The sequence below is a fragment of the Hirsutella rhossiliensis genome, assembly GCF_020360975.1.
Source record: "Hirsutella rhossiliensis strain HR02 chromosome Unknown scaffold00003, whole genome shotgun sequence".
In the NCBI taxonomy this organism is placed as follows: Eukaryota; Fungi; Ascomycota; class Sordariomycetes; order Hypocreales; family Ophiocordycipitaceae; genus Hirsutella; species Hirsutella rhossiliensis.
Genome location: NW_025408669.1, coordinates 1,360,966 through 1,375,584, shown reverse-complemented (window position 1 = coordinate 1,375,584; position 14,619 = coordinate 1,360,966). Strand labels below are relative to the sequence as shown.

Sequence of the window (14,619 nt, the reverse complement as noted above, 5' to 3'; positions counted from 1 at the left end):
CTGACACGGTTCTCTGTCATTCAGCGAGGGGCTGGCTTGGCACTCACATAGGGGGAGGCAGCTGAAGAAAAGGAATCGGACTGGGAGTTCAGAAAAAGGAAAGCACTTGTAAGGGACACAAAGGACGGAAGCAAGCCTTGTAAATGCAGGCGTTGAAGCCAGTGGCAAATCAACAAGTCATGGTTGAAAAGAGGAGGCACGAATCGACGTCTCGTCTCGCTCAGCCGCTTCCTGTTGATTTAGGCCATTTCCCCGTGTGTATTTAATATGCGTCCCGGGAGGAGGAGGGCACAAGAAGGGGGGATTGTTTGCTCGGCTTGGGTTTTCAAGTTCATGGATTTTGGGAGACCTCTGGGATGCAAATAAGGGGGGCCTTCCTGTCAGGCGGTTCGGCGTCTTCCGCTTCCCCCTTCTATATATGCCTACTTGCTTGACGATCGCGCCTCTCTTCCCCTTGGTGGGTATATGCGCTGAGAGTGTGCAACTCGGAGAGGAAGAAAGCAGGCGCAGAACGGGGGGAAGTCAGGGGCCAGGATGATCCGCCCCTCGTTGAAAAGATGGTCGAGGGCCTCCCTCATCCGCCCTCTCGCGCCCGTTTCTCTGCCGCCTCGCCCGCCAGGTAGCTCATGACGGCCTTCTCCTGCAGCGAGCCCCGCCGCCCTGCCCGCCGCAGCGCCTCCGCCGCGGGGCCCGCGCGCCGGCCCACGTGCCCAAACAGACACTCCCACAAGTCGCCCCTGTCCACCATCTCGCCGGCGGAGCGGTCCTTGCTCATCAGGCGGGTGAGCGCCGCGTGCTCCAGCTCGAGCGTGTTGGCGGCCTCGAGGCTGCCGCCGCCGTCGGCGTCCGCCCTGGTCTTGTCGGCGGCGGCGACGCCGCGGCGCAGGTGCTCCATGCGCCGCCGGGCCGAGAGGTTGTAGATGCTCTCCTCGACAGTGCCGGACACGAGGTACAGCCAGACGGTCGTCTCGTGCCGCTGGCCGATGCGGTCGACTCGGGCAATGGCCTGCAGCTCCAGCGCCGTGTTGACGAGGGGCTCGCACAGGAAGACGTGCGACGCGTTGACGAGGTTGAGCCCGCTCGAGTGCGCGCGCGCGTGCAGCAGAAACACCTCGACGGCGGCGTCGTCCTTGAACCGCGCGATGCCCTGCGCGTCGTCGATGGAGGCGTGCCCGATGTGGAAGCGCTGAAAGGCGTTGCGCAGGATCCCGAGAAACTCCTTGTACTGCGAGAAGACGATCGACTTTGCTCCTGGGTCCGACTCCCTCAGCCACATCAGATGCCGCACCAGCGTGTCCACCTTTGTCGTAAATGACGGTCCGTCCAGCTCCACGTTTTTGATCTCGGCCAGCTTCTCCGCGTTGAACTCGGAGTAGATTGCCGTGTTGCGCGTCGCGGCGCCCTCTCGCTTCTGCCCAGGGCCTTTGCCCTCGTCTCCCGCGGCGGGCTGGCCCGAGTCCTCGCTCCTCAGCTCGAGTTGCTGCGGCTTGATGGTAATGTCGTGTAGATTGGACGGCTTGAGGCCCCTCTTGCACACCGGACAGTTGTGGTGCGCCTTGAACCACATGACCATGCACTCCTTGCAGAATTGGTGGCCGCAGACGGTCAAGACGCCCGTCTCAAACGGCATCTGACAGATGACGCACATGCGAGGCTCGTTGGACCTGGAGCCCGCCTCCTTCAGGTTTTGAACTGACCATGCAGGTTAGCCTCGATTTCCTCCACTCTTTCGGACAAGACTCACGGTATCGGTGCTTCGCCTGTGCCGATGACAGCTTCCGGCGCAGGTCCTCTTCCACCTGCTTCATGCTCGCGGCCGCCTCCTGCGACTTGGAACCTTCGTAAGGCAGGACGGCGTCCGACACGCCCTGGAGCTGGCGGTAGTATTCCAAGCGAGTGTTCATGGCCGCCTTGAACTTTTCAATCTCGGACTCCAGAGCCAGAGCAGCTTTGTTCTGCTCGTTGAGCTGCCTTTGCGTCGCCTTGAGCTGATCTGCCGCGATCCGTGACTCGATCGCCTCGCGCGAGCCCTGCGCAGCTGAGCCGCTCGCTCGTGACTGGAGGCCGCGAAAGTCGCTGATTGCCCCTCGCATTGATATCTGGGCCAGCTTCGGCTGCACTTCTGCTCGTTTCTGCAGCATCTCGAGCATCTTCTCGGGCGCAGGCCCCTCTCCCTGCTCGGCGAGCTTAATCGACCACTCGGCCTCATGCCTAACGAGCTCGTTTGTCTGTCCAGAGATGGCGTCTAGGCGATCGGCAATGGCGGTTCGCAGGGCCTGGTGGTAGACCAAGAGCAGTTCCTGGAATCTGGCAGAATCGGCAAACTCCTCGCCCGTCGTCTCCACGTCCTCCTCTTCGTCCACAAGCGGGCGCAAAAGCAATTGCACGACTTCCTCCCGCCACTCATCGAGCACGTTGGCCTGGATGTTCAGCTCGCCGTACAGCACTTCTAACCTATCCACGATGCGGCAGCTCTCCATCCCTTTTTCTGGCTTGACGATAAGCTCAGGAATTTCGGTAAAGGATTGCCGACGGGCGCCCTGTTCAATTTTTCCCATGAGGTGACTGGCCTTGCGATTGCTCTCGCGCAATATCTCCCTTCGGATGATCTTTGCCTTTTCGTACCCAGAGTCCTCGAGCTTCTTCAGTCGTCCGTATTCTTCCGACTCTGGATCTGTCATGACCGGGTTCTCCCTGATTTGAAAGTATGCGTTGGCGCAGAAGAATATGGCCTTGTGGTGGAGTTCCAGGGCTGACCGCAGTCTGCGCCGGCATTCGCCAATCCGTCCATTACTGTCTCCGTCATTCTCGTTTTCAGACTCTGAGGAGTCCACTGAGCCGTCGTGCTCAGCCGATTCGACGGCGCTGTCGCCGCCTTGCTCCCGAATGGCATCCGCGAGCTTCATGCGGGCATCTGCCACAAGTTTCTCAGTCTCGTCTCGCACATCTTCCCAGATGGCAAGTGCTTCCTTCACCTGAGGACTATTTTCATACAGCTGACCGCGGGTGAGTCTGCTGGAAAGGTAGGCCCTCTCGTCATTCCTGATAGCATTCTCGCTCTGTTCGAGCATGGCACCGAGGACTTCCTCGACTGTTCTCATTGGCCGGTCTTTGCCAGAGCCCAGGATCCGGCGGTTGTAAACTCCGACCTCGGGATGCAGCGCAGTCTGTCTCAGGCGGTTAAGCCAGGTCCTCATGACGTCCTCGTAGTCTTCGGGGTCCCAATCCTCAACCAACGGGACGCCGTCCAAGTCCAGACCGCACTCTTGGGCCATTTCCTTGAACAAGGACTGATAGTGTTGCTCCTCGACGGCAGTGAATGGCATGCTGATGACGTACCGGTTTTGGGGCGGCAGTCGTATCTCGTCTCGTACCAACGCTTTCGTGTGGCGCAAGGCAACAGAGCGAAATATTTGCTGGAATATCGTCTTGTGACGCTTGATGAGCGCCTGCCAGATCGGAGGCGCGTAGCAGTAAGGCTCGTAGCGAAGAAACTGCAAGAGGCCGAACAAGTCTTTGACGTCGTCTTTGACCGGCGTTCCCGTGATGCCCCAAGCATTGACTCGAGGGATCGCCCGTGCCACGGCGGCTGCCTGGCTGTAGCCATTCTCAATCATCTGTGCCTCGTCTAGACAAAGCCTCCACCACGATATCTTGACGAGGGGCGACATGGTTCGAGGGTACGCCCTCTGATACCTGCGGGCCCGCTGCGGGGGTTCCAGGGTAAAGTGAAGCTCGGCGGATAATACGGCGTACGTGGTGATGACAATATCGTACTCTGCCAACTGCCTCGCTGCCTCACCGACATCGTCATCCTGCGTCTTTTTGCACCCTGGATAGTGAATGACGCGCAATGTCGGGGCATGGCGTGCTATTTCAGACATCCACTGTTGTCTCAATGACTCCGGCGTGACGATCAGGGTTGCTTGGCTTGGCGTGAGCTTTGGCCCGGCAAACACGTGGTTTTCCGGTGATGGCGGGCTTGGGCGTGGATTGAGTAGTATGAGCCCCAGAACCTCTAGGGTCTTTCCCAGTCCCATCTCCTCCGCCAGAATGCCACCCCTGACCGCTGAATCCGATTTTCGATAAGGGGATATATCGCGCGTAACGGTCTGAAACACATCGCTGACGAATACTTGTTGGCCATCTGTGTCTCGCACCAGTCTGAAGCTATCGATGGTGGACATTTGACCCTCCTCTGGCACTGGCCGAAGCCGCGAGTCTTCTTGCGACCACTGCATCCCCTCCCGAGCGAGGAGCCAGCATAGGGTTCTTTTCTGGTAGGGGAACAGCGTGGCCTGTAAGCCGGGGACGTCGATTCCTCGGGGGGCGTGATCGTCTTTGGGCGGTACGTGCGCGGCGTCATAGAAATCCATCGGAGACCATGCCGAGTCATCCCCGGCTGCTTCTGGGAGGGGAAAGAAGGCATTGATAGCTTTCTGCGTAATCTTGCGGTCGGAGGAGTTGCCCAGCGGCAGATACGGTGATGGGGTCTGGTTCCACAACAGCTCCAAGAAGAGTTTCACCAGAATGGTCTTGTCTTGGCGCTCAATCTGCATGTCCACGACGCTCCCAATGAATCCGGGCGAGGTGCGCTTCGAGTTGTATCCGTTGAACTGCAGAATATCCCGTGCGGTATCGGTCGCATCCTGAGGTTTCAGGGATATCAAGGTAGAGAGGAAGCCCGAGCGCGAGCGCGAGCGCGAACGGGAGGTGATGGATAGGAGGCCGTCTCTCAGACCAAACTTTATATGAGACCCGGCGTCATGGATGGTTCTTGACACGTGTATCGACGCGATATCCTGGCATCGACGAGAAAACGACAGTTCGCTCTTTGCGACAGATATGGGGGAAGGGTCGGGGCGGGTCTCGACTTTGCGCCGCTTCGCAGATGGTTCGGCCGAGGCATCGCGGCAGACCTGGATGGGATCAGAGGACGGAATGGCGAGGAGGTATTCGGAGACGGAGGTGGGAAAGGCATCTGTCATTTCCAGTCTCAGCATTGTTCGCGCTGCTCAAGGACGCCGACTCTTGTGCGCACCGTCATATCCGACATTGATATGCGCTCTTGCGGCCTTGCCTGGCGGCCGCGCGGGCGCTACCGGCATTGTCGATCAACAGACCGGAGAACACACATGCCGCTATTCCCAAGTATCTCATCAGATGGCTTCGGAGTAGCATGTCATAGAGGCGCACAATCATGACAATCGTGACAATCGTGGGGGAGGAGAAGCGACCAGTTGAGACGGGCGGATTTACCAGCCTGGCTCCGGCTCAGCTCCGCCGCGATAAAAAGGCAGCCAATAGATAAGCACAAAGCCGATCAACGTCATCTGTGACTGGAAGGGGGGAGGAGCTTATCAGCCTTGCTTACGTAAATGGCCCTGAGCGAAGCGTCAAAATTCTGAGCAGTCACTCAAGGAGTTGTCCAACGACGGCTCCGAGACCGCGTTCTGGCAGTTGCGCCGGCCCAACACCTCGAAACAGGCAAGTCTCGCGGCAATGGCTGACAGTTTTTCGCATGCACTTGCTCGCCGAGCAAGCTTGCTGACTTGAAATCCTCCATCAGCCAGACATGAGAGCTCAACCGCTCCGGCCGTTGTTGCGGCTCCTGGCGCCAAGCATCGACATCTGCCGCGCGAACCAGGCGAGACAGCTTCACAAGACGAGACCGCCCCCGACAATACCGCAGCCGCGGCCCTTTGTCCCCGACGTCCACACATTCCTCACCCTTGTCGGCCGCGGGCTGAACAAGCACTCGTCCAAGTTCCCGACCTGGGAGTCGCTCTTCTCCCTCACCACCGCGGAGCTCAAGGAGATCGGCATCGAGCCCCCGCGCACCCGGCGCTACCTGCTGCAGTGGTTACAGCGCTATCGCGCTGGCGCCCTCGGGCCCGGCGGCGACTTTGAGCACGTAAAGGACGGCGAGGCCCTGCTCCGCGTGGCCCTGCCGCCGGCGGAGGTCATCAGCAACGCCCGGTGGGTCGTCAACGCCCCCCACGGCGAGGCCGAGGACGCGCAGCCGGCGCCCTCGACGCTCCCGCGACCCAGTGGATACCTGGTGCAAGGGACCAGGTCGATTGTCGGGCCCTTTGCGCGGCAGCTGCCGGGCCATGGCGGGGCCGTGGTCAAGGTGACGGAGGGCATGTGGGAACAGCGACGGGGGCGCAAGATTGACGGTGGCGAGCGGCGGCGGGCAGAGATTCGGTTCAAGAGGCGTTCTGCAGAGCGCAGGGCAGAGCGCGAGGCGGAGACGATGGGCAGGGTGTAACCACGAGATGCGGGAGAGTGCCAGGCGGAAGGTCGATTCCGAGAAGCTCCCAATGCCACCTGTACTATAGAGGATGCAGCTTATCAAATTACTGCCTCAACGAAAGCCATTCGACGTGTGTTTTGCTCGTAAAGACAATACACGGGCGTTTTACCATAGGATGGGAAGCTTGCACAGCTGTCCCAGTCGCACGCGAGACTCAACAAGATCCCAGCACAAATAGCCCTTGCCACGCATGACATCTGCAAACACACGCGAACCTCTGCATTGAAGCTTGGACATTGGCCACCATGAGCGCCGGCAAGCCGTGGCCGCCACAGGTCTAAGGGAATTAAGGAGCAATGACGGGTAGGCAAACAGAGGGGTCCGGGACGGAGGTGGGGCCGGTGCCACGGAGCCGGGCGGGTCCCAAGTCCCGGGCTAAACAAGCAACACTTCGCGAGCCAATCACGACGCACGTAGAAATGCTGCTTCTTCCTGCTTCAAACTAGGTGGAAACTCCGAGTGCACATCTGCCCCAATAATACCTCCGTCGAGTCCTTCGAGCCCTGCGTTGCAGGCCGACCAAGGTGACCGGCGGACACAGACGGGACGCAGGGCAGGGCGGCCGCCCGCGGAGCCCGACCTGCGGGCTCTGGAGTCGATTCTTGCGTCATTAAAGCCGCGAGTCCTCGTAGGGCTGAGCGAGGACGCAAGCCCGAAAGACGCGAAACCGGCCGAGAGAGTCGGAGGCCCCGAGATGGACTTCCCTTGTCACCACCCATGGTGGCCCTAGAACTGGATTTGCTCCCCCCTTGGTTGGAGACAGGAGAAAGAGGGTGTGCTATGGCGTGTGCAGACGCCCCTCGAGATGGAAAAAAAGGGCCGTATGTTGTCTGCTGTACATGCGAGGTACGAGTGCATATTGGTGGTCAGCGACCGCACTGTATGTCTACCATGGGCCAATCGGCGGCCGTCGTTTATATGAGATCGTCGTGGCCCCGGTTTGGCCATGCAAGGGGATGCGGCGTGAGCTTGTGCCCAAAACAGCATGTTTCAACAGGCCCATTGCCGGTCCAGACGCTGACAGCAGTCCGGAGGCTATGCGGGCGGGCGGGCTCCGCAGGACTCGATGATACGACGAACCCGAGGAACAGTCGTCATGCCGGTCAACGGACATGAGAGGGGCTGAGTGCGGCTGGACGTGTTGGACCTCTCTGCTCTTGGATGAGCTGACGCCACGCCAGACCGATGTCAACCAAATCACGACACTGCCGACAGAGGGACTTTTGCGATGGGCTCCAAATCCCTCCAGGGAGCCGAACAAGATGCCGAAGCCTCATGGCAGAGAGCGGGTTTGCCATGTGCCTTGGTCACATCATGCACACGGATCCTGACAGGCGTGACGCTGGAGCAAGCGTCTGACGCCTGACCGCTTGGGGCTCGCGAGTCCAAATGATCTAGACTCGGGGGCTTTGCGAGGTGATCCAAGTTGCAATCCACTCTCACGTTGATCACCATGTCGAATCGCAGCCAGTGTCCGGAGTAGGCTCCGCTTGGTCAAGTCTTACCAGACAGGCGTCCGACACGTTTCTCTCTCTCACTCTTCAGGGTATTGCTCCTGAAGCAGCAGAGCCACCCCTGTCATGCTTTGAGTGCCACGAGGCTCATCCCAGCCCGTTGGATCTGTGCGTCTGTCGTGGCAGGAGTTGGTGCCTTGGCTGCAGATGGCGTTGAAGACGAGTGAGTCATGCCGGCTTTGCCTTGGATTGGAATGGCAGCTGGTGAGGTGGGTGGCGGCATCCTTGTACTGGGCTCATGGCTGGGGGTGCAGGCAGGGCCGAGGTGGTGAGCATGTCGACAAGGCAAACGTCGACAGATGCAGACGGCAGAGGCTTGTCCAGTCCTAAGCAAGGACAAGGATAGGACGCACGTGCGACGGCTGGGCAGACGCATGTGCCTGAGCCCCCTTGTCCCCCACGCGCCTTGTTTGCATGTGGAATGCCTCTGCGAGGCGGCACAGTGTCGCTGAACCTTGATGACAGCAGGCCTTGATCTGGCAGATGGTTTCCAGTTCCGAGAGCGCGCCGGAGACGGTTGTACGTAGCAGTATGCGCACAGAGGGTCGGTAGGCCAGGCAAGGGTGCTCTCACGAAGGGAGCGGCGATGCCTCGGCTCGGCGCCAGGGCCTGGAGCTGGCGGCCAAAAAGGGCAAGAACTTGTGCGCTCTGCCAGTCCGTCGGCTGGCGGGACCGGGTCTTGCTGCGAGTGGAGTGGGAGATGGGCGCGGAACGTCGGCATCTACCGCAGTCTTGTCGGACATGGGCTCGCTCTTTGCGGAGGAAGCGGCCCGGGGCGTTGCATTCGCCAACATACGAGCGTCTTGGCGCTTGACGTTGATGATGGTGCCGCTCATCTCGAATTTGTTGGAGTTGTTGGGGGAAGAAGGGGGAAAAGGAAGGAAAGGAAGAATCGTTGTATCGGGAACAAAAGGACGGTGGTCCCATGCTGTCGAGTACTGGGTAGGTACAGACAGTACATGCCTAGGTAGTAGGCACTCACTTTACAGGCGGTTGGTGCCCTGTAGGAAGGGGGAGGGGGCCCTGTAAGTTGGCCCGGTAAGTTGGCCCTGTAAAAAGGGCCCTGTAAAAAGGGCCCTGTAAAAAGGGCCCTGTAAAAAGGCGTGCTGCGGTGCGTCGTCGACACGAGGCAACGAACAGGCTTCCATCCAGGTTTCCATGCGATCCCACAGGCAAGCGAGCCCTCACATGTCGCATACACGGCGGGCATGCATGTACTGCATGTACATCTGTCACCTCACATGGAGTCCAACTGTCTGTAAACGGCAAGCGACGCATGCCTTGCTTCGTCTCACGGGCAGCAAGCAAACGGCATCTCCGTGCCCTGTTCTGGCAGGCTGGCCGGCTCTTGTTGACGGCCTCAAGGGCCAGAAAGACCGCTCAGCGAGCGGACAAGCATAGCAGTACCTACCTACCTACCTACCTAAGGTAGGTATAATAATACACCGTGAATCCACTGGCAGTGCCTCTAGTATCTAGGTAGCTATGCAGGTGCGTGACCTTTCTTTGACGTCCCGGACCCTTGCCGACGACTCGCACACGGTGCCAGTCCGGCACGGCAGCACAGTCTTCCTTCTCTCCTGCAGTCTTTCGGAATGCGGTTCCGATCCCATGCCTTCTCACCAGTCTCCGCTTCCATGCTTCGTGGAACACGACCTTGGGCCAAGCACCATCCAGATCCAGATCGACTCTGCTCATGGCATGGCACAGTCTCCCCTCCGCCGACAGACACCACGGCTACCGAGCGGAGCCCATGGCCGGCGGCGTCGTAGCTAAAGTAACCGTGAACTAGTTACAGGGCGCACCATTGTCCAAAACGGCCTCGCCGTGCATTCTGCGCATGCCGGAAAAGACAAAAAAGCTAATGGCTGACATGCAACACCGGACCCGCAGCAATCGGCGACGTGCCGCTCATCGTCGTACCGGCCGGGGGCTGGACCGGTCCTCGGCGCCTTGTACGTGTAGTAGCAAGAGAGAGCAGTGGTTTGTCAGGGTAGAGTTCCCTCTTCGCCTCTTCGAGCTTCTTCGAGGCGCTCTGGCGGTCTTCTTATGCCTCTTCCCCACCGATAAGGTCCAGGTGGTTCCCAAAGTCCCGTCCCCTTTGAGCAACAGACGGGCTTTGCAGCACAAGTCCGGAGGGCGGACCGCGCTCCCACAGTCCTCGGCACATCGAGGCTCAATATGTAGCATTAGTGTCTGTCCATGACTGCCTGCACAGGAGTCGACATGGACCAGCGTCTGCTGACACGGCAAAAGCAGGATACACGTAGCAGACGAAATTGAAGTCATTGATGAGTGTCCCTTTTCGGTCATTGTCAAGGAAATGGTCCTTGAACACAAGCCCCCTTTCGGTCCGCGCTCTCCCGTGGCCAGGCAGTGACGAAGCAAGGTTATCCGCGCGTGGGAGAGGCCGACTGGCTGGCCATGCGTTTCCCCCCACACACACGGCCCCAAATCTCACCCTCCGCAGTTGAAGAGTAATTACAGCACGGCTTCCCATCGTATGCTTCGTGCCTCGCTTTCGCTCACCAGTGGGGGGGAGGCGTTTCTGCCCAAGTCAGGCCAAGCTTTGGTGGCTGTCCGATGTCTGATGCACAGTGACTGACACCCGCCCGGGCTGCCGGACTGCAAGTATTCCCGCGTTGGCAGCACCGTTCACGGCCCCAGTTGTCCGAGGCAGTCTTGTAAGTCAAGGAAGGTGTTCGTTGCCAAGTAGTTTGGTGACGAGATACCTACTTTGAAGCTGTTGGACTGGTTCATCAGGCATGCGAGCTTGTACAAAGTAGATGCAGCCACGTGTAATACATCACTGATCACTGGCATGTAAGTTGAGTACAGTGGGCACAAAGGTTCCTTGGGGGCATCGGCCGACGCCAGAGCCAGCGGCTGCCCGAAATAGATTTTGCCCGATGGGCCTCGTTTCTTGTCCGTCTTGTACATACATGCATCCGACAACAACGTTGACAGTCTTCCAACTTGGGCAAATGCCATGGCCACCATGCACAGGATGCACAAGACAGTCGCCGGCGCCGTTTTGCGCCTGAAGCCTCGACCGGACGTCCAGTTGCAGCACTCTGGGGCATTCGCCCCCACCGAATCGACACTGGATGGGGCTTGAATGTGAAATACTTGATCTCATGGCACCGTCAGCTGGACTGCCCTTTGTTTTCCCCTTTCGGGCAGCACTGCGGCGGTGGGCGGGTGGACTGGTTGTAGCGGTACATTCATTATTGGCAGCATTGATGATCCGACGACTACGGTATACTTCGTACGCCGGGCGGAGTTGTCTGTCTCTGCTTCGCCCATCTCGCCAGTCCACTAATGAGCAGAGAGACAAAGGGTAGCGGAACTTTGCCCAGCGACTTGTAGTTGCCTGGAGCAAAATGCATGTCTCTGATGCCTCCCCCCTGTCTAGCGTCCGCCGCCGATCATTAGGCTCCATTGAGAGTTGAGACTATAAATCGACAACCCTGGCCAACCCGAGGCCATACATGTTGTACACAGCAAGTAACTGTACATGCGCCGGAGGGGGATCTTTTGTCGGTTGGTGGTGGTGAGCCTGCAAAAGTTGAACCCCTAATTACACAGATTTGTCTTTTCTGCCTGCCACATCATACATACATACCGTACATACACACACACACATGCACGTACACACTACACAGGCAAGCTCTTTCCGCCCCGAAAAGGAAAGGGTAAGATGAAGCAGAAGAAGCAAAGAGAGAGTGAGGGAGTGTGTGTGTGTGAAAAGAAATCGAAGAGAAACCGAAGCATCGTGGCCGCTGACCGAGCCGCGAGCATGCCGCACGCACACACACACGCACACACGCACACACACACACACATACGCTCCCACTCTCTCTGACCCTTTCGATGCTGATGCTGATGCTACCGACAGACGGAACCTTGGCCTCCGTCCCCCCTCGCCCATCCGCCGCTCGAGCCCCTGACAGGACTGCACCCGCGAACCTACGCGCCTCAACGTGTGTACACACACCACAGCCCTTCCGCTGTACCTAGGTTGGCGGGTAGGTGGTACGGGCGTGGTACTAGGGGTGGCTGGCTGGCCGTGCCTCGAGTCCGTCCTGGAATTGTCCTATTCGGGACAGGCCAGATGACAGAGGCCCCCTTTCCGCTCCCTGTGCCCGATTTTTAGTCTCCCTGTGCACCTTACCGTATTAGGTAGAAGCATCGCGAATCGGCCAAGACATGCATTTGTGTGTGCAACACACCAATTAGAAGGTAGTCACGGATTGTAGAGTCTTGCGTTGAACATTATGAACTTGAAGCTATTCGCACATTTCTCCATATCTTCTAGCCGCATTACAAGCTCATACGGCTGCCGCATTGCGTGGCCTCTTTTCCGCCGTGGCGAGCGTTCCCTTTCCTCTAACTGTAGCGTTACTTATCTGCGAAGCCGGGAGCGGCATGAATCCTCCTTCCACTGATGTAAGGGTGCTAGAAAGAGGGTCGAGGACCCAAGGGTAAAGAGACGAGGGCGCTCGCGATGCCCCGTTGAGAACCTCTTGACGCGGCGGCCGCGGCGGCTCGTGATATTCGAAGGCGGAGGTAGCCGCCGCATAAGTTGGGTGGCAGACTCTGAGCGCCGGAAAGTCTGCGGCTGCTGGTATGAGGTCGGTTGTGTAGGCGTTTGACGGATCACGATGTCGGCTTGTGGTGTTGACACCGACCACGAAGCTATAGCCGGCCCAATGCCAAGATAGTTGCCAATAGCCCAAGCCGCGAAAGCACTGTCTGCAAGACTGGCTGCCGCTGTTGCTGTTGCCCGCGAGGCTGTGACTGTTGCGAAGCTGGTGGGGTAGCTGCTGCTGCCGCTGCTGACGAGGCCACAGGTGCAGTTACAGCGGCTGTTGCAACGGCTGCAGTCGTGGCCACAGGTGCAAAGGCTATGGCTCTGGCTGGTCTGCGGCGCCGGGCAATGACTCGAGGATCGCGAATCGTCTGTATGGGTCTGTGACGGCAAGATCCTGCCGTAGAAGCCAGTGGCTGTCCCACAAGTTCAAGGGCAAGGGTCTTGTAGCTATAACTTTGCGGCTAGTCCTCCTTGGACCTGGAGGTACGAGGCGATAATATGTGGCCAGGGCAGCCCGTATTGGGCAGTGAAGCTATTCCCACATTCCCAAGTGGCCGCTCTTGTGGTTTGAGGAGGCCGGCCGAGGCGGCTAGTGCCTGTTTCTGTACAAGCTCGAGAGACCGATATGACGCCTTCTCGACGGCATCCTCATATAATGGTAGCCGGAACGGGTCGCGAGTCCGTCGTGATTCGCGCTCAACGGTCCGATCATGGTGTTCTCGTGAGGTTGAGGCTTGTAGTTGCAAGGCATGATATAATTCAAGCAGGTTCGACTGGCCGTTGCGAAGGAAGGTGCGAGAGCTTGAGTGAAGGGATTCACAAGGCGAGGTCGTTGTGTGGCCCCAGTTGCGGTAACGGCAGACCCAAGCGCGCGCCCATTGTGTTCGTACAGGCATCCAGATCTCTTCTACATACCTAAGAATAATGTGCTGGTCTGAGAAGGCGCCTTTGACGATGCCCCAGCGGCTGTTGAACTCGTCCTCGGTCGGGGCATACACTACGGACCGGAAGGCTGTTGTGAAGGCACAGGGGCCTCTTTTTCCGGCAGTGGCTCCGGTAGCTGCAGAGCGCCCGGGTCTTCATCGTCTTGGGGCTCTTGCGGCGGGTCAAATGGGTCATCATCGTCATAGTCGCCAAGCCAGCGCTTCTTCGCGTTTGTAGTGATGTTCTTCATGATATGCCACGTACAGACCTGTAGCTGCGAGTCCGGGAAGGTAGCCGACAATGCAGCGCGCGCAGCAGCGTCATAGTCCGTGATGATAACGTGTGGGATAAAGGCATTGCCGTCAGCCTCGCCTCTTAGCCTTGCCTTTGACTGTAACCACTCGCGAAGCTGTATAAAACACCAGGTAAATGCGTTCGTGTCTTCGGAAGGGATTAAACAGAAAGCCACAGGGAAGATAGAGCCCAAGGCAGTGATTCCATTGATCTCTAGCAGCTTGAGGCCATATCTATTCGTGTTGTTCGTTACGTCGGCCATCATGAGGTGTGAATGTTGTGCCCAAAGCCGCAAGGCAGGGTCAAGGCCCACAATCTGGTAGAAGAAGCGATCCTCATCGTCAAGTAGCTCTTATGGAAGGCACCTTCCTCGTCGAGCCTGGCAATAAGCGCTTGTGTGGATGTATGTGCCCCAAGCTCCCGGAGACGAAGCCGGGCACAGATATTCGCGATGTCCTGCTCTGTTGCAAGTAGCCGCGGGTTCTTAGCCCGAAGAGCAAGAAGGATCTGCCGCGCCGTTAAGCCAGCATCGCGAGATAAATCTTTAACCTGCTGGAGTTGATGTGGATGAAGGCGCCGGTATTCTGGGAAGGCGCCGGCCCTATTGGCCTCATGGTTGTGCCTTGGGCACATCACAGAGACTCGCCAGAGGCCTCCTCTAGCTTCAGGCGCACAACCTTGACTCTAAACGGGCAGGAAGTCCGCCTAGTGCCAGTCTTCCGGAGTCCTAACGAGGCTGACTTGTATTCACGGCCGCCGCATGCGCATACGATGTCGTAACGGCGGGAGCCCATGTTCGTAGTTGCTTGGCTTGAACTTAACTATGGCGTAGCCTTGGCAGCGCGCATGCCGCTGGAGCTCGTCAAACGCATCGTCAAAGGTCTCAAAGAGTGGCATATTGTTTGGCGGGGCTGGAGAAGCATCTTGACAAAAGAACGGTTTGATTAGCTGCTTTGTGGCGGTTGTGTGCCTCTGAA

At 58.5% G+C, this 14,619-nt stretch overlaps 3 protein-coding genes across 3 annotated transcripts; 1 reads left to right on the top strand and 2 right to left on the bottom strand.

Annotated features, from left to right (window-relative positions):
* Positions 1-574: 574 nt before the first annotated feature.
* On the bottom strand, positions 575-5,003 carry HRG_02947 (ring finger domain-containing protein; the record flags this gene model as incomplete). Its single annotated transcript, XM_044861418.1, has 5 exons — positions 575-1,692; positions 1,745-3,707; positions 3,750-3,925; positions 3,983-4,062; positions 4,231-5,003. 5 exons carry the CDS (start codon positions 5,001-5,003, stop codon positions 575-577), a joined length of 4,110 nt encoding a protein of 1,369 aa, XP_044722444.1.
* Positions 5,004-5,575: 572 nt separating this feature from the next.
* HRG_02946 (IGR protein motif domain-containing protein) lies at positions 5,576-6,271 on the top strand (the record flags this gene model as incomplete). Its single annotated transcript, XM_044861417.1, has 1 exon — positions 5,576-6,271. One exon carries the CDS (start codon positions 5,576-5,578, stop codon positions 6,269-6,271), a length of 696 nt encoding a protein of 231 aa, XP_044722443.1.
* Positions 6,272-13,421: 7,150 nt separating this feature from the next.
* On the bottom strand, positions 13,422-13,904 carry HRG_02945 (MULE transposase domain-containing protein; the record flags this gene model as incomplete). The annotated part of the gene is made up of 1 exon (XM_044861416.1): positions 13,422-13,904. The coding sequence occupies one exon, from the start codon at positions 13,902-13,904 to the stop codon at positions 13,422-13,424; it is 483 nt and encodes a 160-aa protein (XP_044722442.1).
* Between the last annotated feature and the right edge of the window lie 715 nt (positions 13,905-14,619).